Source organism: Microtus pennsylvanicus, chromosome 11 (genome assembly GCF_037038515.1).
Source record: "Microtus pennsylvanicus isolate mMicPen1 chromosome 11, mMicPen1.hap1, whole genome shotgun sequence".
NCBI classification, from domain to species: Eukaryota; Metazoa; Chordata; class Mammalia; order Rodentia; family Cricetidae; genus Microtus; species Microtus pennsylvanicus.
Window position 1 is genome coordinate 88,681,040 of NC_134589.1, and position 26,338 is coordinate 88,707,377.

Sequence of the window (26,338 nt, forward strand, 5' to 3'; positions counted from 1 at the left end):
GGCTGTCTGTGCTTGAGTCTCTGCAGTACGAAGCCCAGATGCCATCGCAGGGGGACGTTGCCATTCTCAGCAGAGAAGGCCACACCTCTCTGCTCGCCGCACACTCTGCAGAGTAACAGCAGCCTTAACTCAGAGCTCGGGATGAAAGTATCTTACTTCCTGACAGCAAAATGCTGCAGTACGGGCCGGGCCGTAACCTAGGGTTTCTTTGGCTTACGCATCCCAATCACAGCCCATTATGAAGGGAAGCCGCAGCAGGGAATCCAGGCGAGAACCTGGAAGCAGGAACTGAAGCAGAGGCCATGGAAGGATGCTGCTTATTGGCTTGTTTCCCCCATGCTTTGCTCCTTTCTTATACAGCCCAGAACCACCCACCTATGGGTGACACCACACTTCCCCACACACACACCAATCATAATTTTTAAAATACCCTCACCGACTTGCCTACAAGGTCGGTCTAATGGAGGCAATCTTTTTTTTTCCAGTTGAGGTTCCCTCTCCCAGATGATCCTACTTTATTTTAAATTAACAAAGCAACTCTACCCAGCATGCCACAGTTCCACACACCACCTGCTTCCTGCGGGGCCAGCTGCATCGATTCCACCTGCCAAAGTCTGCGCCCCTTGCTGGGTAATTCCATTTTCACAGAGCTTCCCTCTGATGTTAGATGATGAGAAGCCCAGCCTCACCCAAAGAATGGTAAAGCAACATCAAGGAGAGCAAGGCCACGGCTCTTTCCTCACCCCTGCACAAAGCCAAATGGCAGTTCCTCTTCTGTGTGTTTTCTAAAACAGTGATCCCCATTGGCTTTCGTGGACTTTCGGACTCGGGCTCGTGGGCCCCAGTACAGCCTGGGTCTGGCCTCCCAGGTGCTCTAGCGACCAATGTCTTCAAGGCCAGTCTGCTCACATCTGTGCTGCACCAACGACGAGGCTGGCCTATTGAGGGTGGCTGAGGAGTCCCCCGCCTGCAAGTCTGGGCCTTTCCTTTACATTCTATTTTCAGATCGAGGATCCTTCTAGCTCTGTGGTATGGTTGTGTTTTCTCCCAGATGGGGCAAGTCTTTGTTCCCCAGAGGTGACCCTTAGAGTTCCACTCTGCTCAAGTGGGGAAGTTCAGTCATGGAGGGTTTTAGACCAGAAAATGTGACTGACACGTTGAAGGGGGGGGTTAGAGATTTTACTAAAGTTCTCACCTGAAAAATCGACTTGATTTGGTCCTGGCATACGGGACCCAAAGCAAACTCCCATGTTTATGATCAATTGAATCTCAACAAAATGCTGCAAAACCATTCTGAAGAACAATATTTTTAGCTGTGATGGTGCACACCTTTAATCCCAGCACTCAGAGGCGGGCGGATCTCAGTGAGTTCGAGGCTAGCCTAGTCTATAAGAGCTAGTTCCAGGACAATTTTTTTTCCAACAAGAAATGATTCTGGGGCAATTTGGTATCCACACGTGAAAAAAACAAGTGCTGGTGACTATGAAACACCACCAATAAAATTCACTCCGAATGCAACATTAAAAGTATGAAACGAGATGCGCAAATTCTAAGACAAGGACATGGGCATGCGCCTTTGTGTCTCGATCAGGCAAAACTTTGTGTTAGGGCATTAAGGCCTAACAGCTCCATCACCATGCGCCAGCGTGCTTCAGAGACACCGCCTAGGAGAGCAAGGCAAGATGGCTAGAAGAAGAAAATACTGGCACGTTCATGTGCCTGATGAAGAACTCACATCCAAGACATACAGAGGACTACAAACACCAGCAAAAGGTTAACCCAATTTAAAGCCAGAGAAAGAATCTATCTAGACCTCCTCTATGAGGTACACTAATGGCCAATAGGCCCATGGAGACCCCTGTGCTCCACAGTTACGGGAATGCAGATGTGATCCACACACCACGTCAAGGAAACCTGGTTTAGTTAAAGAAGTGGAAAGGGGGGCTGGAAAGATGGCTCAGGAGTTAAGAGCATTGCCTGCTCTTCCAAATGTCCTGAGTTCAATTCCTGGCAACCTGGCAATCACATAATGGCTCACAACCATCTGTAATGAGGTCTGGTGCCCTCTACTGGCAACAGAAAGAAGGGGCTGGAGAGATGGCTCAGTGGTTAAGAGCATTGCCTGCTCTTCCAAAGGTCCCGAGTTCGATTCATGGCAAACACATGGTGGCTCACAACCATCTATAATGAGGTCTAGTGCAGACATACACACACTGAGCCGTAAATGGGCTGAGAAAAAAATCAGAGAACCATCACCCTTCACAATAGCCACAAAGAAAATATCTTGGAGTAAATCTAGCCATAGCGCCATGGGGCCATGGGGCCATGGGGCCATGGGGCCATAGTTCAAAACTGTCTTGAACTTGAAATCCACAAAGACATACTTAGTTCTCACTGTATGTGAGGTATACTCATGCCAGTGCCCACATGGGGGCAGAACTGAAGTGAGACAGGAGGAGCTCCCCTGTGTGTGTGAAGGAACACTGTTGGACTTGGGGCTACTGAAGCCCCCTTGGCAGCACTACTATAAACAGTGCTGTCTACCGTGCATCTTTAGATGCAGCAGGACTGTACCCGGTGCTGCCTACTCTGCATCTTCAGATGCTGGTGGCCTTTCCAGCAGGAACTCTTGATGTATTTATTATCCTTCTCCCAAAACAGCATTCTGAACTGGTCAGCATTTCACGGCTGTTAAATTAATAGATTATTGGGTATTATTTTCCAAATTTCCTAGATAGGAGAGCCCATGGCCAGCATGGCCTCTGGCACAATGGGGTTATTGTTTAACACAGAAAGAAAGAAGATTGCATTGACCCAGCATGGGGTTTGTTTTGAAACATGTGCACTTAGATTCTTGCTCTAAAAGGCATTTGGGATGGTTGATGCCAGTGTGTAGCCCAAGAATAAATAAAGCTCGCATAGAACTGAAGTCTGAAGAAGACTAACATGGTGGGGGGCATGGAGAGATGACCAAACCGTTGGGAGCACTGACTGTTCTTCCAGAGACCTAGTTTAATCCCCAGCACCCACATGAAGCTCACAACTGTCTATAAATCCAGTTCCAGGAGATTTGACACCCTCACGCCGATATACATGCAGGCAAAACACCAATGAATGCAAAATAAAAAAATAATTTATATATTGTAAAAAGAAAAGAAGACCAACAGGGAAAAAGTGGTCTAAGAATCCACATTGTGCTGGGCAATGGTGGTGCATGCCTTCAATCTCATGAAGCAGAGGCAGGCAGATCTCTGAGTTCCAGGACAGCCTGGGCTACACAGAGAAACCCTGCCCCCCCCTCCGAAAAGAAGAAGAATCCATGTTAGGATGAAATAAGAGAAGCTCTCCCTGCAAATAGGAAAACTGCAGAATTCGCCACAACACTTGGAGGACTAGACAGCTCAGAGGACCACGGGATCCAACAGCCACTCACAAAATACAAAGGTATTCTATGCAACTGGAGTAAATGAACCAAGAAGGAAGCAAAGACAGTTCCATTCCCATTGCCACCCCCAGCAAAGACGCCACGGAGGAAAATGGCAACGGAAGTGTCGGCTTATGCTCCAAGAACTACAGGGAGAAATAAGAGACCTTTCTGAAAAGCATTTTGCAGTCATTATTCAGATAAGGCTTCTGTTGCAGACCGCTAAATTCAGTCAAGCCCCCAAAGGCACGTGAACACCCATGCGGTGACCAGGGCAGGAGGAATAGACTCAGAGGCAGCAAACCACCGAGGAGGAAGAGAGAACTCCGGAAACGCCAGCCCTGTGGACACAGCAACCTGAGGCTTCTGGCCTCCAGAACTGGAGAGGACAAAGTTTATGGCACTTAGCTGCCACTGCTCTTGTGAAGCCAACATCCCTGAATCCTCCCCACAAATAAGGACACACTCCTAGTAAAATGCTGGGGATCTCTGGCGAAATGTGGCAAGCTGATCTACAGTTTCTATGGAAACTCAAGAGACTTCAATCAGTCCAAAATAATCTTGAAAAGGAACAACGTTGGAATACTTGTTCTTCCTGATTGAAATATATTGTTCTACCACAGTCAGGACAATGTGACACTCATAAGGACGAAAAGACAGATCAACAGGGTCAGGCATGAGACTCCAAAAACAAGCCCTTACGTCTAGCCAGCTAAATGAGCAGAATAATCTTTACCACAAATAGTGTTAGGATAATGACTATCCACATGCTAAAGAATAAAACTGGGCCCTCACCTCAAGTCATATATGAAGACTAATTCAAAATGGAGCAAAGGCAAAGAACCCTGGGGTATGGGGCTGGACAAGGGGCTAAAGGAATAAAAATCTGTGCATACATACGTGTGCATACATGTGTGTGTTTGTGACTCTGGATTAGGCTGCAGCAAAAGTATAAGCAACAAAATAAAAAGAGATGATAGGGACACCACTTAGAAAACAAGCCAAAAGTCAGGCAGTGGTGGTGCACACCTTTAACCCCAGCACTCTGGAGGAAGAGGCAGGTGGATCTCTGTGAATTCAAGGCCAGCCTGGTTTACAGAGCAAGGTCCAGGAAATCCAAGGCTACACAGAAACCCCTGTCTTGAAAAATAAAAAAAAAAAAAAAGAAAAGAGAGAGAGAGAGAGAGAGAGAGAGAGAGAGAGGGAAGGAAGGAAGGAAGGAAGGAAGGAAGGAAGGAAGGAAGGAAGGAAGGAAGGAAGGAAGGAAAGAAAGAAAGACAGACAACTTTTGTTCATCAAAGGACAATACCAGGAAACCAAAAAAATAATCTGAAGTATCCAGGCATGCTCAAGTAGGCCTGTAATTCCAACACTTGGGAAGTGGAGGCAGGAAGATCAAGAGTTCAAGACCAACCTCTGCTACATATTGAGATCAAGGCCAATCTGGTCTACATAGGACACAGACACAAACACAGACACACACAGACAATGCCCCCCCCCAAAAAAAATAACGATAAGGGAATCCAAAGAACAAGAGAAAATTTTTACAAAGCCGGAACCGGATGAATCTGGTCTCTAGAATGTAGGGAGGTGGCCTGCTGACTTCCGTGCCTTAGGCTGTCTCAACTGAGTCACGAATCCTGATTGGAATGGACCAGAATCTTGAAATAGTATACTGGTGAGTCTCCCAAACATTAATGGAAAAGATTCCACTCTTTCTCCAGACTGGTTAAAAAAAAAAAAGTTAGTTACAAAACCAAAAGAAAATAGTCTTTCATGGGAATGTCCCTTATTGTTCCCTTTGAAAGAGTGGCCAGTGATGAGCCTTGTGCCTAGGCCCTAGCACCACCTGGTCAGGAGAAATAGGGCCCTTGGGAGGTATGAATGGGTCCCAGCTCTGGGGCAAAGCCACCAGGAATTTTTCCACTGAGTGTTGAGAGGAAAACTTCTAGGTGGGGCTCTTTAATGAAAGGCAAAAGCAATTTGGGAAAAACAAGATCTGGCTACAGAGTACAAAAATTATTTTTATGGAGAATGCTGGCCATCCCCTAAAACACTGCCAAGGCCAAAAATCTGTCTGGACCCTCCAGAAGCCCGGCAGGCACTAACGTGACCTGCTGCCCCTTGGGTGATGGGGATCGATGGATGGGGTGTTCCAGTTTCAGTGGAAGACTCGCAGGCCTTGTAGTCCCTGCCAATAGAACTGGTGTCCCGTAACGGGTTTGTTTCCAGAAGGGAGACTGAGGTCTCTGCCTCCTGGAGTCCCATCACGGCACATCTGACTATGAGCCCCCCCCCATACACCGGCACTCATGCATGTAAGGCTGCAAGGACATCTCAGTCTGGGTTCCTGTGTTCTTAGGCCATTTGTTGATGCACAGGCCCAAGAGAAAGATGCTTACTGAGGTCACATGCCCTATGCACATATTCAAACCAGACAGAAAAGATCCTCTGGTGGCCGGCTGCATTTCCAGAACTGTACTGAGCACAGATCTCTAGGGAGGTGCTTCTGACAGTCATTGTCTCCCAAGCGACCACTATTAGTTGTCCATGGCACCCTCTTCTCCCTTAGCCTTAGTGTGTGTGTGGGGGGGGGGAGCTCTTCACCGAGCTCTCTGCGGGCTCCCTGCCCTTTACACAGAGAGACTCAAGCGTGAAAGCAACTTCCAGCTTTGCAGTCAGACAGTCCCGGCTGCAATCTAGATTTTCTACTTGTTTGTATTTGGCTTTGGACAGTTCACTGTAGACTATGCCCACCAGGTTTCTCTAACTGCAAGCCAAGGTGACATTGTGTACACAGGATACCCCCAAAGCAGCAGACTGTGAACCTTGGCGAGTTGAGATGAGTATGCCCCTTATGTGACAGGGACCATGGTTTTTAAATGCTAAACTGTGCTGTGGGAATTCGGACCCATAGCCAAGCCAGTCGCATGCGGTGGTCTTGGCACGATGGCATGGTCTTCTCTGGAGATGCCTGATCTGCTAGGGGCCACGGCTTGGAGTTTCCCTTCACCCTTTGGGAACAAGGTGAAGGCACAGGCGGAGAGCTGATCCCCCAGCTGGAACGGCGGAGCAGCTGGTGACGGGACCCGGATTCCCCATTCTGTCTTGTAATTATCGAGCACAGATTTATAGTAATAAAAGATAACACAGTCCCCAGGCTTCCTTCATTTAAAACTGCTCACATTCCTACTTTTTTTAAAACTCCAATATCTCCAGAGCTCACACTGTGGTTTTTAGGTAAAGCCTACTTTCCCAGGAATCCAAGCATGGTGATTTACCTCTGGTTGTCTTTGGGCTGTGAGTTTCCCTTGGATTCAACAGTGTAGTGGCGGACACCTGTAACCAGAGGGCTCAGGAGACAAAGGCCAGAGGGATATAAATTCTGCACCAACCTGGAGCCTACTTCAAAAACTTAATATATCTGAAGAATTTATTTATTCATGTCCCATGGAACTATTTTTTTTGTCCCGTGGAACTTACACCAATAGCTTGGCGCAGGAATCTGGCTGTGTCCCCTTCTCCCTAGTCATCTCTCAAGCCACCTCCTCTCTCACTCAGAAAGTATTAGTCTTCTTTTAAATTTCCCCAAACCCAGAGAGACCAGTCTTGTTTAATAAATCCCAGATGCAGCTGAGTCATCGGTTTAGTTGCTGTTGCTTCTCTGCACCACCAGGTGGCAATGTTGAACATCAGGCAGCGCACAGCCCTGAAGACGTAGTAGCCATCCGCTTCGATCAAGCTCTTGCTGCTCTGAGCTTGTCTGCAGTCTCTTGGGGTCCTGCGTATGAGCTCTGAAAAGTTCCTTTGCTTTGTGTTTAGTGACCCTAGCTGGGTAGTTTCTAGCCTCAGCTATGCAGTTGAACACGAATTCTTCATACCTTGACTCCTGTTTGACTTCGCAAGTGTAATGACTGACTGAAGGTTTGGGTTTCTTTAAAATTCCTATGTTGTGATTATCTGAAAACAGCTCTATGGAAGGAACCAGTGGTGGAGGCCACAGGGTGGAGTTTTGATCCACAGGATGAATTGCCTGCCAGGAAGACAAATCTGTCATCTCCATGTGTACACACTGCTGAGTGACTGTTTACCAGTCAAGCCATTTCTCCCCAGACTCTGACCATCTTGGTTCCCTGAACTTGGACTTCACAGTTTTCATGTGTCTTTGTCACTTTTCTGTTGCTGACCTAAAAGACCCTGATGGGAGTTACATAAGGAAGAAAGGGTTTGGGGGCTTATAGTTCCAGAGAGTTACCATCTATCACAGCGGGGAAGACACCGCAGCAGGAAGGCAAGATGGTGGCTGAAGCGGGAAGCTGACTGGTCACATTGTATCCACACTCAAGAAGCAGAGAGTGAGCAGGAATGGGGCTCACTATAAAGCCTCAAGACCCTCCCACAGTGACTTCCTTCCTCCAATGAGGCTCCACTTCCTAAAAGTTCCTCATTTGACCCAAGTAGTGCCATTACCAAGTGTTCAGACACATGTGCCTATGGGGGACATTTTACATTCAAACCACATCGTGACACTGAAAAAAATTAAATCATGGTCGTTTAAGCCATGCTGCCTACAATCATCTGCTATGGTGACCAGGTTAAATTCTTCTGGCGCTCTGTGTCCAATCCTTCCTCATTCTTTGATCAGGACCACCATGGCCCTGCTTGAGCTGGGATCTGAGGTCCTCATTGCATCCGGGGACAGAGTGCAGGCTTTGGGTGGGCGCGTGCAGTGCCGGTCCCTCCAACATGTGCTTGTGTAGCCTGGGCAGCGTCCTTTGGCTAGGTCTGGTCAGTATTGTCTGGGTTCTGGCAGCAGCATTGCCCCCACTGTGAGCCCCAGCCCTGTGCTCAAGCTCTTGGTGCCTCTTGGTGCCTCTCTGCCCTTCCCTGGAAAACAGGTCTCGCCTGGCAGAAATGGTGTAAGTCACATGATCGAGCCACACTAAGGGCCCAGAACAATGCATGGCAGATGGTCTGATGAACTCGGCTCCTCTAAGCATCCATACACCGTCCCCTCACCCAGGGACAGACTAAGAAGCCAGGACGGCACTGTGCTCTGTGCCATGAACATATAAAGATGTCCCTTCAGAAGACCATGCCTGGTTCTGGCTGGCAGCTCATACCTGCCTTTCTCCACGAAGACTCCTCACAGCCCCTATCTCTTCACTGGCTACCACTTCCTGTCTAGTTTCACTGTCCTCGCTTCCCTCTGGGACACCTGCCTGGTCTTGTCCCTGTCACCATCTAGTCACCTGCCTTTCACATGTGCACGTGATTCTGGGGTTCTCCTTCCATCCCGATCAGAAATAAGAGTAAGAAATAAGCAGATTCCTTTGGAAGTCCCCAGTGGGGCCATCTCTCTTTTATGGTGGAAGTGCTTTTGTTACACTACGTGGTTTTTGAGTGTGTGCCCCAACGGAAGTGAAGCATCCATAGGCAGTGGTGACAGCTAGTAAGTGGCCTCAGGACCTGTGTCACAGAGCACAGGATGCTGCCTTTGGTCTCTGCTGGGTCCCTTGGGCAGGCCAGAAGCCCTTCCTCCATCCTCAGGGTGGGCAGCTACCAGGCTGCCTTGCACCCACCCACCTGGACTCTGAGCACCCTCCTGGGAGTGGCTTCTTCTAGATCCTCCTGGTCATTCCAGGTTTCATTCCCAGCACCCACATGGCCGCTCATACCCATCTGTAACTCCAGTTCCGGGGCATCAGCATGGCTGCTCACACCCATCTGTAACTCCAGTTCCGGGGCATCAGCATGGCTGCTCACACCCATCTGTAACTCCAGTTCCGGGGCATCAGCACTCTCTTTTCTGGCCTCATCAGGTGCCAAACACATGCAGTCGAAACGTCCACACACGTAAAGTAAAAATAAATAAATCTATGAGCCTACCATATAGCACTAATTTTATGAATATCTTAAAAGTGAGGGTAAGGTAATGGGGGCAGGGGAGGTTCCAGGGCTTGTTCCAAGCAGTTGGGGTGACTTTCCATCAGGCTGCAGGGATGAAAGCTAAGGAGACCAAGCTTGGCCTCCGATTTCAGCTGTGGATCCTGCCTCTCTTCTAAGGGGGTTGATGATGTCATCTCTGGGGGCAGTCCCTTCTCAGGATGTCTCTTGAATTTGAGGGGGCATGTGAGATGCCCAGGTATCGCAGGGTCAACATTGCCTTAGGGTGAAGGGCTCACCCTGTAGAGGTCAGGGCTGCGAGGGAAGAGCTGAGCCCCAGGTAGGGTGATGACTGGCAAGATCCAGGAGGCCTGCACACCCTCTAGATTCAGTCTCCATGTGACTCCCTGTCTGGCTGAGTCTGAGGCTCAGAGAGGGTCTTCTGTGGACACTCTGTCCCTGAGTTCTGTTGTTTCCTTCAAACCAACTTGGCACCCTCCAACTGTCCTCTGGCTCGGCCATCCCTCCAGGGAGGGATACCGGGGGTGGTGTCCAAGTGAGGTCACTTCCTTGGACCTGTTTATAGAGGGACACAGATGACACTGGCTCTTCACTGGGCCTGGGTAGCAGCTCCACAAAGACACCTTTCAAGTCGTTCATCTGGAAAGCCGGGGACATCGTATAAAATGATGGCAAATGAGGTCAGACCAAGGCCTGGCTCTGCTGAGCACGGGGACAGCCACCCGATCTCACTGTGGCCCAAACTCGGGGAGCTGCCTAGGCATCTGGTCCACCTGCTCCATAGCAGGAGGAAGCAGAGGGATGCAGCACTCACCTAAGGCTGCTCAGCTCTGCTCTGGAGCTGTGACATCAAGCACTGATCTCTGATGGCAAACACTGTGTCCTTTACTTTGGCTATCTTGCTTCCTGTAGCAAAATGAATACCAATAGCTTCTGCTTACAGTTTGTAATCCTCACATACATCCACTTTATAGATGAGTCTGAGGCTCAGAGAGGCCCTTTCTGTGGTAGGAGCTGATAGAGCTGGGACTCATTACCCATTGTTTCAACCTGGTCACGAGGCTGTGGAGCTGCTCCTGAGGGCAACAGAGCCTTGCTGACTGCTTCTGCCACTTCTGCATGGTGAGGCCTGGCTCCACCCAGGCTGGGGGACTCAGCTGTAGATGAAAGTTTCTATCCTGCCCAGGCTTATATAATTATAAACTGTTTGACCTATAAGCTCAGGCTTATTATTGACTATCTATTACTATTGTAACTTAAATTAACCCATAATTCTTATTTTTGTTTAGCCACGTGGCTTGGTACCTTTTATCAACGAGGCATTCTTATCTTGCTTCCTCTGCATCTGGCTGGTGACTGCATCTCTGCCTTCTCTCTTCCCAGAATTCTCCTAGTCTTGTTGTCCTGCCTATACTTCCTGCCTGGCTACTGGCCAATCAGTGTTTTATTAAACCAATTAGAGTGACAAATCTTTACAGTGTACAGAAGCATTATCCCTCAGCACTCAACAGTCTCTGCAACAGCTACTGTTTGGTGACTGGATGCTTAGCTGTCATTCAGCAGTCATGGCTGCCCCACTTTCTGTAGGCTGAGTGTCCACTGCTCATCCCACGAGTCAGGAACAGAGGCTCGAGAGGAAAAAGGTCACCTGACATCTGTAAATGCCCCCTGGGGTATAAGCTGGAGGCAGGAGTTCTTCATAGGTCACAGTCAGACTATACCTCCTGTGGCATTGCCAGTGAAGAGGTACCCTCCACTCCACCTGCTGCATCAGGTAAGCTTCTGGGGCACGTCTGGGTGGTTATTGCCCTTATATCCAGCTCTGACGTCTGTCCTTCACGTCTCCCCTTCCCCAGGATTCAGACCTGGCTTCCTGAGGGAGACATGTTTCTTGACCTAGGCTCCCAGGGCCTCCTGCCACTGCCAGCCTAGCCAGGAAACTTTGTAAAACGGGAGCTGTGACTGACCTGGCCTTTGGGATGTTGGGACGGTCCAATGGGTCACCGAAGATGCCCACTGCTCCTGCATAGCTATGACAACAGAGGAGCTGAAGAAGCCTAATGAAGAGCATGTAGCAGTGCTGGCCGTGGCAGCACAGATGCAGAGGCTGTCTCCCTCAGGGATGGGGAGGTGTCGGTGGATCCTGTGGCCTGTATTCCATCTATGCCTGTTCTGTCCTATCCTGCCCCACCCCACCCCACCTGCTGCGCCTCTCCTACCCTATCTGCTGCCTGTGCTCTCTCTGTGTCTATTCTAGTCTGCTCCACTCAACCCTGTTCAATCCTTGCATGCCCACTCACCCACCCCCACCTGGCCCAGCCCACTCTGCCCCTGTTCCTTCCCCCCTCTAGAGGAATACCAGCCCCAGCCCACGGGTTCAGGTTGAGCGTTGACTCTGTACCCCATGACCCCACTGCTCACTGCTCAGTAGATAGGCATGAGTCCTATCAGTGCTCCCCAAAACCACCTTCATGACAGCCAGTGGGTATCACATACCTCCCCTCCCTAGTTCTGACAGCTCTCCTCAGAGGCCTGTCTAGCTGACTCTCCACCTCTGCTGGATCCTGCCATTATACCCCCACTTTCCTGTGGGAGAGTCCTGGAGGTGATGTGGGATTCCCTTCTGTATGCTGTGGATATGCTTTAATGCTGCTTTCAATCAATGGCTTAACAGAGTAAAGCCAGGAGGAAAATCCAGAGATGTAGAGAGAGAGAGAGAGCAGGCAGAGTTGAAGAGACACCATGTGGCTGCAGAAGGAGACGAACAGCCCAGAACCTTACCCAAAAACCACAAGCCTCACAGTAAAATATAAAATAATAGGAATGGGTTAATTTAAGATGTAAGAGTTAGTTAATAAGAAGCCTGAGCTAATAGGCCAAGCAGTGTTTTAACTAACATAGTTTTTTTTTTTTTTTTGGATTTTTCGAGACAGGGTTTCTCTGTAGCTTTTTGGTTCCTGTCCTGGAACTAGCTCTTGTAGACCAGGCTGGCCTCGGACTCACAGAGATCCGCCTGCCTCTGCCTCTGCCTCCCGAGTGCTGGGATTAAAGGCGTGCGCCACCGCCGCCGGGCTTCTAATATAGTTTCTGTGTGATTGTTTTGGGTCTAGGCGGCCAGGAAACGAACAAGCAGCCTCACCTACACTGGTGGGTCAACTCCAGGCTCTAGCCATACCTCAAGACTGGCAATCTCCATTCAGGGCCTGGTGCCCTTTCTCAAATACTCACATGGTTTGAGTAGGCCTAGAGCTGACTGTTGTCAGGAGAGGTCCCCCCTTCCTCTCTGCTACTCAGAAGGCACACACAGAGAAGAGGGGTGCCCTGCTGCCTTCAGAGGCTCTCGCCGCATGCCTCCCTCCTCTCTTGTGGTGCCCAGCTGGACATGTCACCGCTTAGTGTGGCTGCAGGCTGGGACAGCCATGTGCCGCCTCTTCTGCCACCTCCTAGGGGGTGGGGAGGCCTTGAATCTCATGGAGTGGTGAGTTCTAAGACTCAGGCTTGGGCACAGAGGAAGGAGCCAGCTGGCTTCTGAAGCTGGCTGTGGTTAGGCCACACGGACCCAGAACTGGCCTGGGCAAACAGCACCCTGTGTGGTCCAGCCTGTCTCCTAGAGCTGTCAGGCTCTATGAATAAAGGGGCCATATTCCCAGTGTCAACTGTGCACACATCTTGCTGGGGACATGTGGAGAGGCAGGGGCAAAGGGCAGAGAGGTAGTTCTGAATCCTCTGTGTCAAAGGACTCATTTTTACAACAAGCCACGTGTTCCCGGCATAGACTTAACAAGGTAACTCGGGGTGGCATTGCACAATGCTCCCTTCATGGGGATTTCACCCAATAACACTCCCATGTTTTTAACGCCTCCCCCCAAACATTTATGGAGAGATCTGTGCTTAGAATGGAAACCAGAAAAACCCTATTAATAATTTCGGGGCTAAAAATACATTTCTGTTAGCTTCACAGACCATGAGAACAGCTTCATGGGCATTTACCAAGTTTGCTAGGCAAGTTTACAATGGTCTAAGCTGCCGTGGGGAATGAGTCCCGGGCAAGATCAGACATGGGCAGTGGGAAAAGAGCACATGGGATGGGGTAGGGTACAAGACAGTATGGAATGGACATACGTGGAACCCAGGTCGGTGTGGCCCCCAGCTCGCTCTGGCTCTCCTGGACCACTGTCCAGGTGACCAGCTGTGCTAAGGCAGGGGCTTTCGCTGTCTTCTACACTGTCAACGCTTGTGGGTCAGCACCTGCTCAGAGGGAGCTCAGTTCATGCATGACCTTCGAGAACAGATTGCAAGTTTTCAGCGTACATTTCACACTGCGTACCTTCTGAGATGTGTCCTGGGTGATTTGTTTTTGTGCTAAAAATTAGCCATGCTTTTCAAAATGTGATATGCACACAGCAGGGAATACTCTCAGCCTTCGAAAAGAAGGGCCTATGACAGAAGGGGAAGACAGGCTTCTAGTTTTCAGCTATGCCCTGGTCACCGCTCATGGCAAACACATGGCCAGTTTACACTTCTTTGTTCCCATTCGGGCAGATGAGACCACTGATGCGACCCAGGTTTGGAATGAGTTAACCCTAGAGGACAGACATGGACGAACAAGTTAAGTATCAGAGACAGAGTAACCACTGGTGTGGGGAAGACAAGCCTTGGCTGCACATCCCTGCTCCTCAACAAAGTCCTTCACCTGGCAAGCCTTCATTTCTTCACAGAACGGAGACTATCTTTCCAGAATTGGGAAAATCACATAAAGCCATGCACTAAACAGGGCCTGACTCTTGGTTCCTTTACTTCTTCTTGGGAAGACTGATAGGTAGAAGTCTCCTGGTGAAAAGCTGTCTTAGGAAGGAGGGTCAGCTCCTTAAGAGAGAACTCACATGATTACTACCACAAGACCTTGTAGCCTAGTCCTGAAGATACTACCTTAGATAGGTGACTGACAACGGGCACGATTTACCATGTCAACTCTCCTGGCCTGTCCTTAGTATTCCCAGGACACAGGGCGGGCAGCCACATCCTCATCTAAACAGCCCTCAACACAAACCCCCTGACTGTGCCGGGTCCCCACAGACATCTCTCCTGACCTTTCTGGTCCACAGGGGCCTGTGGCAGCTCCAGGTAATGCTGAGCTTCCTGAGCCAACTCAGTATCAAAGGACCACTTGGGAGCTGAGCTACATGCAGGCACGGCTAAGCTAAGAGGTCCAAAGGCAGTCCTTGCAAGGGACTACGAGGGAATTCAGAGACACGCATCATCACCGTCCAGGTGGTGTTGGAACAGTCATGTGAGTCGTGTGGTTAGTTTATCAGTACAAGTCACGTCACCAGCCTTGGAGAGGCTTCCTACAGTGGCACCGACTGGTATACCCGAGGCTGCACATGTGGGGATGGCCACCTTTTGGAACCAGTGTGTCACAGGGCTGCTAACACAGCACACAAGAACTTGCCGAGCTCTGAGTTAGTAGAGGATGAGACACAGTGACAAAAGCAAGGCTAAACCTCTAGAAGCCACAAATGTGACTGAGCACCTGGAGTTCACACAATTGGCTCTAGATGGTAAGTTGGATCAGTGCCAAGCTAGGGATTAGAAACATACCAGGAACTAAGGTCTCTGGTAGCAAGCTGATTTTGGTTCACACAAGGGAGCTTCAGAACAGGGTACCACTCTGCTGGCCCTAATAAGGGCCCTTCCCGGTGCTGATCATATCCTAGAGGTCAGCCCCATGCTCCACACAGCTCTCACAATGGCTTTTCCAGAGAAGCCAGACTCACTTAAGACCACCAAAAAATCACATCTTGCAGAGAAATGAATACAGGAGTTGGGGGTGAACATGATCAAACTACATTGTGGAACATTCTTAAAGGAATAACTAAAATATCAAAAAGCAAAACAGAATGTTTACAGCAAGGTGTTTAATAGGTGAAGCAGTTTTGGTGGGCTAACCTTCCTTGGGGGAAGAACTGTCCTACTTCTTGGACCGTGATTTCCTCAAAGGTCCTGTGTGATAAACCCGATCAATACCCAAAGCTTAAGGATGCAGGGGTTTGCACAGATCTGGTTGGCAACCAATCAGCTAAAGCAGTAGTACTCTTCCTCGCCTCTGAGTCTTACAGGGTTGTCGTGACTACACCTCCCCCTTGGTCAAAAGTCCATCTTCTAAGAGCACAAGTCTCTCTAACATGACAATGCCCTGCTTCCCTCAACTCTGCCTGAGTCTTAATGGGAAAATGTGCAGGCAGAACTGTGGAGGCCCTGAGCTCTAGGCAGGCAACTGTGAAAGTCTGCACTTCTGGGCATCTGGTCGGGTCTTCTTCAGTCATGGGAAAAGAGAGATCGCAAATTGAAACCTGCCTGCTTAAAACACACACAAAACTGAGTAGGCTTCCCCTGAGCTGGTCTGTCGTGTTATCTTTCCTTAGGTGGGACAGCTGTGCAGCCTTAGGATGTAAGGACCGTCTAGGAGAGACACTTCTCTGCACGTGCAGGAAGGAAGGGTCAAGGACTGTGTTCTGTGCCCAGCTGTTGAGAACTTTGGTTCCTGTCCTGACAAGGCCAGCAACCTGTTCCATGGAGATGGTACCACATCTAGGAGGGGAAGTCTATCACACCTCTGCGGTCACTTCCACCTGTGCTGAGGGTGGGGCCAGTTTTTTTTTTTTAAGATTTATTAATTATGTATACATGCATGCCTGCAGGCCAGAAGAGGGCACCAGATCTCATTTAGATGGCTGTGAGCCACCATGTGATTGCTGGGAATTGAACTCGGGACCTCTGGAAGAGCAGCCAGTGCTTTTAATCTCTGAGCCATCTCTCCAGCCCCAGCCAGTTTGTTTTTAACACAAGCGCAGGTGCTGCAAAAATCTTGCTGAGCTCTTGACAGGAAACAAAGTCCTCCCTGAGGGATTTGTGGAAAGGTGGAAGGGAAACATTTCTTCTAAGGAAGAAACAATCAGCTGTGTTGAATTTTGTTAGATCTGAGCTGGGCACGTTGCTCAGATGTAGAACATGTGCTTAAGCAGGTGCATAGACACCGGGTTCATCTACCCCCAGCACCACAAAACCTCCAAACCCAACAGGTTAGATCAACAGTATCAACAGTGTACTCAACTAAGAACAAGGACTCTTAGTTTGAAGCAATCTTTGCTACATCCAAGGCCCAGCATCACCTGGGAGCTTGTGAGATACAAACTTCTAGGGCAGTAAATAAAGCTGTTTACCAAGCCTGGTGACCTGAATTCAATCACTGGGATCCACGGGGTAGGAGAGAACCAATATCCACAAGCTGACCTCTGACCTTCACACATGCAACCTGTCCCCTTCTCATCCCACCCCAGGCCAGGCCAATAACACCCCCAGATCCCATGGCCCACCCTGAGATACTCAGGGGCACTGGTACTCATCCAAGCTTGGGATGAGCTGGAACACTCAACCAGACATTGTCTGTCCCTGACCAGCTGCAACACCCAGCCCGAGTCAGGATGCTTTTTAAGTTCCAGCCAGCAACCCTTCATTCCCATCAAGTCACGTGTTGTACAGAGAAGGCAGGCAGGCAGGCAGGCAAAGGGGAGTCACCTCCACAGACAGAGGCACTAAGATTCTGTTGAGGCTTTAGGGAAAGATCAAATGACTTTATTGCAAAAACGTCTGCTATTTATTACTTCTTCTGCAAACACAAACACAAGAACTGAGCACCACATCCAGAGTGACTCGCCCTGTGGCTAGGGAGAGGCCAGGACTGAGGCTGTGGGGCTTTCCTCACTCACTCCAGGGCTCCAAGTTACCTCTGATAAGAGAAAGGAAACCACTAAAATCCCCAAGTACAGGAAGTACAGGAAGGCCACAATAACCTTAGGGCTACTGACGCTAACTGCTGCACATCCCAGCCTATAACTCTAGCAAGGCTATCAAAACCCACCGTCAAAGAGCTGCTCCCATGGCCCTTTGCTGTCCTGACCGGCTAGCCCCAGCCTGGCTTCTGCATACTGCAGAGCACAAGCGTTAACATCCACATGCAGTGTCCAGGTTCAAGTATAAAGGTCTGATCAGGACAGCCCGAGTCACGTAGTGCTTAAACCTCTGTAGTGTCTATACTGGGGTCAGACCCCTGGACAGGCTGGCCAAAGGTGGCACAATTCATGAGGAAGTATGAATAACGTCCCACCACCAAACTTGCTGTCCATCCAATATGGACACCACCCGAGTCAAGGTCAAAATCTTGACATCAGTAGTGACATCGGCGACTAAAGTTATATCCGTATGAAACTGGAAGCTGTTTCATTTCTTCATTAAATGGAGTCTTCCAAAGGTATCAGGTATATCCTTTAAAAAAAGACAGAGAGATAATCATGTCAAAATGCTACTTTGATAAGGCTCCATATTTTCCTAAAAGAATTTACAATGAAACAATTTAAAATAAATGTTTTACTCTCCAGGACGAATTAAGGATCTCTCCCAAGAAGCACAAGAAGACAGTCCTTCAACTGCCCATGGTCAAAGGCCTAGGTCAACGCCTCCCTACACAGTTTGTTAGCACCAGTATCTTAACTGACTCACTAGCAGCAGAACAAGGGACCAGAACCCCCCAGGGTGTGACCAAGACAGGCAACGTCTACTGCTCATCCAGTGGCTCCCCAAACCAGGCACAGCATTCACCTGTGTCTCCAGCTATTTTTAATGTTTAGATTAGATCCTAAACCTGAGACAAAGAGAACAGATCTGCACGGCAATCATAGCGGCTACACGGGAACATGGAGCTCACGGCGAGTGTCTCACTTGAGACAGCACTTGGGGATGGTGCTTGATTTTATGAAAATCACACTATCAGCCGGGGAGAGCCACATGTAAGCAATCTCAGAGAAGATGACCTCTACATAAGTCCCCTGTGCAAACCAGTTGCCACAAAGGTTTCTGATGAGGTTTCCTTGGTGACCTGGATGCTCGGCTCTAGCGGCACAGACCACACCCGCCAATGGGAGCGTGCTGGTGCTGAGTTCACTGAGATGGCTCACGGGGTGAGCTCTACTTCCAGCACCCTCTTCTGAACAGGTGAAACACGTCTAAGTACAGCTTACCTTGCTTCTAACCATCTCACACACTGACCAGCAAGAAAAGAGAGATAGGTTACTAAACCTTAGGAGGTATCTTGGGATGGCGCTGGAGGATCCTGGCTTTCAGGTTCTGGAGGAGGAGCTGGCACAGCTTCTTTTTTCTGGGCTGCCAGGAACTCATGGATTGCTCGCTCTATCTGTGGCCTGAAGATGTGATTTAGTTTGGGGTCCACCACCTGAGAAATGATCCTGTCCACTCCTGCTTCCAACATGCCTGACCTGTGGAAACAAACAAACTACTGCTATTTGGTTCTCAAGAGTTCTCCTCTGCACCAAGTCCCATTCAAGAGCCCAGCAAACATACATTTCCGGTCTAGACCACTGGCCTTTCATTTGAGGGGGTTCACAGCTGCCGGCCAACCACCATTCCTAATGCAGTCTCAACTTTGTACAGAGGAACCAGACAACACTCAACAGACTGCTCCAAAGGCCAACACACATGTGACTAACCGCACGAGTCTGGTCACAGGTGTAGGATGAAATTGCATTCATAGTGTCAAAGGCAGCAAGCCTTGTGCCTCAGCTTTCCTCAGCATTTATTCTTAGCAGCGAGAACAGAAGTGGCTTCCAGCAACACAAAGCAGGTGAGGTGTCTGTGATGACTGGTGAGACACAAAGACCGGGCGTGCAATGTGCAGAACCGAACTCACCTTGAGAAAGGGAGCAGCACTGTGCAGACTAAGAGACAGCACAGGCAGCTGTAGAGGCCACACTCCCCTAGTGCACAGAGAGCCAGCCTTACGTGGGTGTTAATTTTCTTCACTGATAAGATTCTGGTTTCAGTGGTCATAAGCCACACAATGAGTACTATAGCGCTTGTTAGCAAAATCCTTTTCTATTTTTAAAACCTTTTAAATTTCAAAATCACTGTATAGTCCCAAGAAGTTGCAAGGAAATATACGAGGAGGCTCATGCATCCTTAGCCAGACACCTCTAGTGTTAGCACCTTGTCTAACACACTACATAGGGACCAAGCTAGGAATCTGGCGCCGGTACAATCCAGACTGGATCAGATGACCCACACTCAAATGTGTATGTATTTTTACCCGGCCTGCCTTGTGTTGCTGTAACAAATACCTGAGGCTGGAAATAAATGTATAAAGAGGTATACTTGGCTCATCATCTAGTGACTCAAAGTCCAAACAGCACAGTGCCAGCAGTCTAAGGTCCCTATTGGTATTGCAACGCGATGAGCATGCAGATGCCAAGACAGACTAGGCAGCCTGATGAGAAAAGCAGCTGAACTCACCTCTTCACCTCCTTCCCACCCTTTTTCTGAGAGGTCTCACTGGGTAGGTGAACCAAGACCATCTGATTCTCCTACTAATCTTCCCACCTCAGTGCTGGGGTAACAGGAGTGTGACAGACACCACATCTGTCACAACTAAACAACTGATTCTTACTCAGTGCCACAAAGATGAAGGTCCCATGACCTCAACTCCTACCAGCTCCTGCCACATCATCCTCAACTCCCTGAGGATCAGCTCCTATTGTATGAGCCTCTGGGGGGTACAGCACAACTTTACGTGAGTGGCTTAGGGTGTACATCAGCACCACTAAGACATCCAGCAGCATCATGAGAGCCCCTGGTTCCAGTTATCTCAGCCCAGCTCCCTTCATGCCCTTGGCAGCCACCACTGGCCACCATCTCTGCACTGGTGGCAAATGCAGTCATTCCCCAGTCTTCCCAGACTTGCTTTTCTCACCACAATTCCGATGTTTCTATTTTCACAGTCCTGCTCCATAAGCTTTTATTGAACAAATTTAGTGTGGTAAGAAGTGCTGAATACAAGCCCCGGTGTTAAAAGCCAAGATGGATTCTGGACAGACCAAAAATCATGGAAAATCTGGAATCTATGACCCATCCCCAGTGTGCCAGTGACAATAAGGCCACTCGTGTGAGTCCTCTATAATGCCGTCTCTATTCTGTGAATGACAACATCTTCCAGGACATCTTCCTGCAAACTGTCACCACACACTGGCAGGTGAAGCCCGGCTAGCCTGCCCCCTAACACTGGCATCCTGGACTCACTCTCATGTTCAGATCACACTGAAGGCTTTAAAGAACACAATCCGGAAGCCCTGCCAGAGTTACCACCGAATGGTCACACCCAGGAGGCACCCAGAGCGAGCAGTGGGTACTCTAGGCTCTGCTCACCCGGCTACAAAGCACCATCCACCAGGAGGCCATGAACCGAGGGCAGTCTGCAGCAGCATGCTGGAACACCCACTGTTCCCACTGCTTTACTTACTGAACCACGCTCTGCCTCAGCCCATTTCGCAACTGGTTCTTGTTCATTGCAGGATTCCATTCCTGTTTGTCCAGGTGTGTTGACACAAAATTATCCACTTTCTGCCTCAGGTTCTGGTAAGCTGGCTGAGACATTCAGAAAAAGAGACCAAGTCAGTGCATGTGCCAAAGTTGTGGAAACGAGCCATTCAGAAAACTGCTTTTCAGAGAAGAAACACATTTTTCTCATTTAAGCAGACTTCCACCTGACCTCAGAACTCACCCAGCAGTATGGAGCTATGAATCAACAGCCCAGAGGGTATTTGTTTAGCAGTGGCTAGGAACAGTGCAGGGCGGCACCTATGTAAATCTACCTACCTCCTCGAGGGAGGGCCCATTAGTATTGTTCTGCCTGCATTTATACAGTAGTTTTCAGAACCTGAAAAGTAAACAAAGGTGCCCTCCAGCTGCCGCGTGGCCAAGGACAGTTGCAGGTGGCTTCTGCAAAGAACTGTTTCTAGGTCAAGGTGACCTTCCATGAGGCGCCAGACTCCTGAGTTCCGGTAATTTGTGTCCAGAAAATGCAAACATTGCGCCCGCTCCCCTCACAGTGGGTGTCTGCAGGGGTACACCCTGGAGAGGGCCCTCCAAATGAAAGGGCCACCCAGGCCTCAGCAAGAGTCACTACAGCTAATGCCAAGGGACCTCTGCATGTTGCCAGGCAGAGGTGTGACCCTTACAGGAGCCGGAGGCACTTACTCTAAGTGGTCCTAAGAGCTGGAGAACAAGACTAGGAAATTCCCTGTGAGTACAGGGAATGGATGTCCTGAGACCCCAGCCTCCTCCCTCTCTCCTAGGGAAGACAGATAACACCTCTTCACCCCATCCATGCTGAGTGGTCTGTCAGTGTCTCCAGGACTGAACTGAGACTTTGCCTTCAGGCATGGCTCTGGGCCCGTTATGAGAATTTGTAAAAGGGAAGGATGGCCTATCTGTGAGGCTCATGGACTGAGATGTGTATAGGCAGGGCAGACCTAATCCCACATCAAACCCATAACGCAGGCCCAGGCAGCCTGCAGATGACAGCCAAGCCACCAGCTGAGGCCTATCTAGACCAGCTGGCTTGAGGGGACATGCCACCCTAAGAGCATGTGGAACAACCCCTAGAGCCCTCTCGGTTAGTAAAGAGCCCCCAACTCTACTACCTTAATCCGCACTGAATCTAACATAGGCATCAACTCCCTTTAAATTAGTTAAAGGATACAAAATAAGGATGCTGACTTTACGCTTATCCCAATTTGACCAAATAAAAGCCCGCAAATCATTCCTCTGGGGAAAGGGAATAACTATTACCGTGTGGTCCAATCCACCCGTGCTTAAAATCACCACCCTGGTGGTGAACAGAAAATGGATTGCGCTCCTAAAGCACTCTGCCTTTCCCGACTATTCTAAAAACATGGGTTTCTTTCGGATGGAGGAAGCTGTATGTGTGCAGCTGTAATCTCCAAAGGCGACTTGGACTAAAAATCACAGCTGGTAAGTGATGGGCGAGAGCAGAGCTCAGGTGTGCACCATTCGGAAGCCGGTACTGCTCCCCGCCGCGCGTCCCCGAGGCGCACGAGCTGCCTTTTGTTTTACAACCGCCCCTCATCGACTAGCACGTCAAAACAGCCGGGTGCACCGCCCCCCCCCCCCCAACGGCCCCGGTACCTTGGTGTCCACGTCAGCCAGGCAGTCCCGGCGGAAGCTGTCGAACAGGCCGCGGCTCTTGAGCTGCTCCACTATGAGAGCAATGAGCTGCGGGTCTCCCGGAGGTAGCGAAGCAGGGTTGACCGGGCCCCCTGCCCCACTCGAGCCCGCCGCCGATCCCGAGGCCTGGCCCGCCGCGCCCGCTCCCGCACCGTCCGCCATGGCCGCACCCCGCGCCCGCGCCGAGCCCCGCGCTCGGATGCTCCTCCGGGAGCCGCGGGCCGCGCTGCGCAGACACGGAGGGCCCCACGGAGGCGGCGGCGACGGAGGCGGCAGGGTGGGAGGCGGCGGGGTCCACGGCGCTCCCCGCTCGCAGCGCTGCAGGCGCTCGTCTAATGGCGTCACCGGTGGCCTTTGCATTGTGGGACGGTTGGTTTCCTGGAGCCATCGCTCAAGTTCTTATAGACTGGGTCTGGCCGTAGAAAACTACAACTCCCGGCAGGCAATTGGCTCGCTCGCGCTAGTTCGCGGGACAACATGGGAATTGTAGGCTCAAGCCTTAGCAAGGGCTTGAAATTGTTCAGTCACTGCAGCCTTCCCAAATCAGATCGCCCCACAGAGCAGTGAGCGATGACTTGTAGAGCTGATTGGAAGATTTACACTTTAAAAACTGAATCAGTAACTCTCTTTCCAAGTCTGGCTGCCTCTGCTTTTGACATGCTCTCAACGCCCATAACCTCCTTCAACAATATGATTTGGAAAATTTGGTTAACAATGGGTTAATCATATTTCTTTTCTTTTTTTTTTTTGGTTTTTTTTTTTTTTTTGGTTTTTCGAGACAGGGTTTCTCTGTGGTTTGGAGCCTGTCCTGGAACTAGCTCTGTAGACCAGACTGGTCTCGAACTCCCAGAGATCCGCCTGCCTCTGCCTCCCGAGTGCTGGGATTAAAGGTGTGCGCCACCACCGCCCGGCTCTTTTTTTAATAAAATTAACTTTTCATTTATTTTGTGTGGCGATCAGAGGACAAAGGCATTGGTCCCTCCTATGATGTAGGTCCTGGAGTCGAACTCACATCCTCAAGATTGATGGTAAATGCCTTTGCCCACTGAGCTATCTAGCAGGCCTACAAGAAATACATCTTTTCCAAAGTTTGTACCTGTCTGTTTGATTTTTAATAGCAACACAGATTCATTTTACAAAATCATAAAATAATTAAAGAAGAAAAATAAAAAAACCCGCTATTAAGTCTTTCTTGCATGTATGGATTTTCTCTTCAATATTAAATATTATCAGTATTAATAGTAGAGCCAGTAAGTAGAATGTGCTAGAAGTAATGCCGCTGCCCTCTTTAATCACTTCCACAGCTACCTGAAAGCCAGCACTGCTATTTCTTTCTGCAGATGAACAGGACGAATTACGCTGATCATATACCGAGAAGCAGAGGAGGATTATAACTCAGGCTTCCTGTGTTCCGGTTCCTAAGATATCCACAGACCTGAGAACTAGCTGTCATTTTACAAGTAAAATACCCCAGCTTTCACAACCACAAGTCTGTACTGAATTCCCACTGTTGCCACTGTTAGAATAAGTGTGGGATTGCAAAGGGAGACCGTAGCTCCAGCTGAAATGTCTGTGCAAGGAATCCTTTACTCTTGATCTAGAGGGTGTCCTGGGGCGGGAACAGGCAGGGGAGCCGACACACCTAGACAGGAAGTGCATTTGGGTTTTATTCTAAGGAAAGTGGTGGCTGTGTCTTTTCCCCTTTTGCTAGGCTCCAGGCTCACCATCTTGTTCAGCTGGCTAGTCTGTAAAGAATTTACGTAAGGAAATAGAGAAGGAAGGGGGTGGGGGAGAGTCTCTGTTCCAAAGAGAAAAGGGTCACTCCCAGTCACCTGGAAGAGAGCAGGGGGCCTTTGTGTAAATAAAGCTTTTCTTGGGTGGGGAAGATTCAAATATTTGCAAGCCTTACCAGGTAGGGGAGGAGAGAGAATCTTAATTCCTTGTTCTATATATGTATTTGATTTTTGCAGGCAGGGTTTCTCCTGTGTAGCCCTGGTTGTCCTGAAACTCACTATGTAGACCAGGCTTGTGTCAAACTCTGATCCACCTGCCCTGCCTCCCGAGTGCTGGGATTAAAGGTGTGTGCCACCACGTCTGGCTCAAGTTTTATATATTTTATAGGAAAGATCATATTTGATATTTTTTGTTTTTTAAGACAAGTTTTCTCTGTGTAATAGTCCTGACTGTCCTGGAACTAGCTTTGTAGACCAGGCTGGTCTTGAACTCACAAAGATCTGCCTGACTCTGCTCCCCCTGCCCCAGCACTGGGATTAAAGGTGTATGTCACCACCTCCTTACCTTTTATTCCTTGGCTGATCATTGACCCAACATCCCCCAACTCTTAGAATTACATCTCCTGCAGCTACTCATGCCACATGAGCACTGGAAAAGACGTGAGGGGAAGATGCGGACTAGGCAGGGATCCAAGAGGCTCTCACCCAACATTTACCACCCACAAGCGCTGAAGACAAGTAGCCACTTCTAGTTCATATGCCTTTACCATCAGCCCAGCGGGTCCCAGAGGTTAAACTAATCACGTTCTCTCATTATAGGTTACGACCCTGTGGGATATCTCAAGTCTGTTTCTACCAATGATCCATGCTAATCTCTCATATTTGAAATCTAAGGGAGTCCTAATAAGGATCGCTCAACCCCACCCTCTCTGAGGGGGGCGGGCAGGGGCGCAAGTCGCTCTTCTTTTAGCCTGCCTAGTCTCAATTTAGTCACACCACATCTTATTCTCTTTCTCCATAAAAACTTTTCTGGCCCCAGGCCTGATGTGCTCTATGGTTGAGTCAGATTCTTAAAGCCATTGCTGTAATTGAAAGTGAATAATTTATAGGTTCATTGGCCATCTGCACCCTCTACCTCCCAGCCCTACCCAGAGTATAAGCTTCAGTAGAAACCACGATTGTTTATTTTGTCTTTGGTGCTCAGCACAACACTTGGTTAAAAGTCCCTGTTTCTGAGTTGCCAAATAGCGCAACCATCCTGGCAGGATTGAGGATTTTAAGAGCGTGTGCCCCGCCCTATCAGAATATTGAACCAGTGGTCTGCAATAAAGCCAGTAGGCTCTCCCTGAAAGACCTCAGCCCGACAAGGAAATAGATTTAAGTCTGGTGCCAGCCAGAGGGAAAGCTGTTGATGCCACTGGGCAAGAATAAGACCACTACCACAATTTTTGAGTCAAATTTGAAGCAAGCTTTATTAAATGCAGGTCAGGACGATGGACACTGGCCAGGTCCATACCTGGGGTTCCCAGAGTATGGCTGTGAATGACATCGGTCAGGTAGTTATAAAGACAAAACCCACAAGGCTGCTTACTCTGCCTTCATCAAACTGGGGGACAAGCGGACTTCCTGATGTACTTCCTACTGTTAAGTCTCAAACCTTGGAAGACTGGCTGAAGAGATTATTTAACACATCAAAGCGGATGCAGGCCACCCCCATTCTCCCTGCACCCCTCAGTCCTTACCTGTTACAGGACCCTCCTGGCTGGCATATCCTGCCCCCTATCCTAAACTTCTCCAGCCCAGGGGCTGGGCTGCCCTTCTGTCTTAGGGTCTTATTGCTGTGAAGAAACACCATGACCACAGCAACTATTATAAAGGAAAATCTTTAACTGAGGCTGGCTTACAATTTCAGAGGTTGCGTCCATTATTGTCATGGCAGGAAACATGATAGCATGCAAGCAGACATGAACTGGGGAGGTAGCTGAGAATTCCAGTCTGGATCAGCAAGCAGCCAGCGGGAAGTGACACACTTGCTCCAATAAGGCCACGCCTCCTACTAGTGCCACACCCTCTGAGTTTATAGGGGACATTTTCTTTCAAACCACCACACCTTCCCTGTATAATCCAGCCATTTTGGTTACCTCATCTTTTCATCTTTCCACTTGGTCAGTCTCTTGGCTCA

At 49.3% G+C, this 26,338-nt stretch overlaps 1 protein-coding gene across 1 annotated transcript; it reads right to left on the bottom strand.

Annotated features, from left to right (window-relative positions):
• Nucleotides 1-16,944: 16,944 nt before the first annotated feature.
• Nucleotides 16,945-22,822, bottom strand: Bod1 (biorientation of chromosomes in cell division 1). Its single transcript, XM_075941387.1, has 4 exons — nucleotides 22,385-22,822; nucleotides 20,697-20,821; nucleotides 18,467-18,663; nucleotides 16,945-17,656 (listed from the first exon to the last, which is right to left on the bottom strand). Exons 1-3 carry the CDS (start codon nucleotides 22,781-22,783, stop codon nucleotides 18,468-18,470), a joined length of 720 nt encoding a protein of 239 aa, XP_075797502.1. The 5' UTR covers nucleotides 22,784-22,822; the 3' UTR covers nucleotides 16,945-17,656; nucleotide 18,467.
• Between the last annotated feature and the right edge of the window lie 3,516 nt (nucleotides 22,823-26,338).

Excerpts from the sequence above, each read along its gene's own strand:
- Bod1 (XM_075941387.1), bottom strand. The coding sequence starts at position 22,783 with ATGCAAAGGCCACCGGTGACGCCATTAGACGAGCGCCTGCAGCGCTGC. Across the intron at positions 20,822-22,384 it reads TGGCTGACGTGGACACCAAG|CCAGCTTACCAGAACCTGAG; the intron begins GTACCGGGGCCG and ends TGAATGTCTCAG. Across the intron at positions 18,664-20,696 it reads CTGAGGCAGAGCGTGGTTCA|GTCAGGCATGTTGGAAGCAG; the intron begins GTAAGTAAAGCA and ends TTGTTTCCACAG.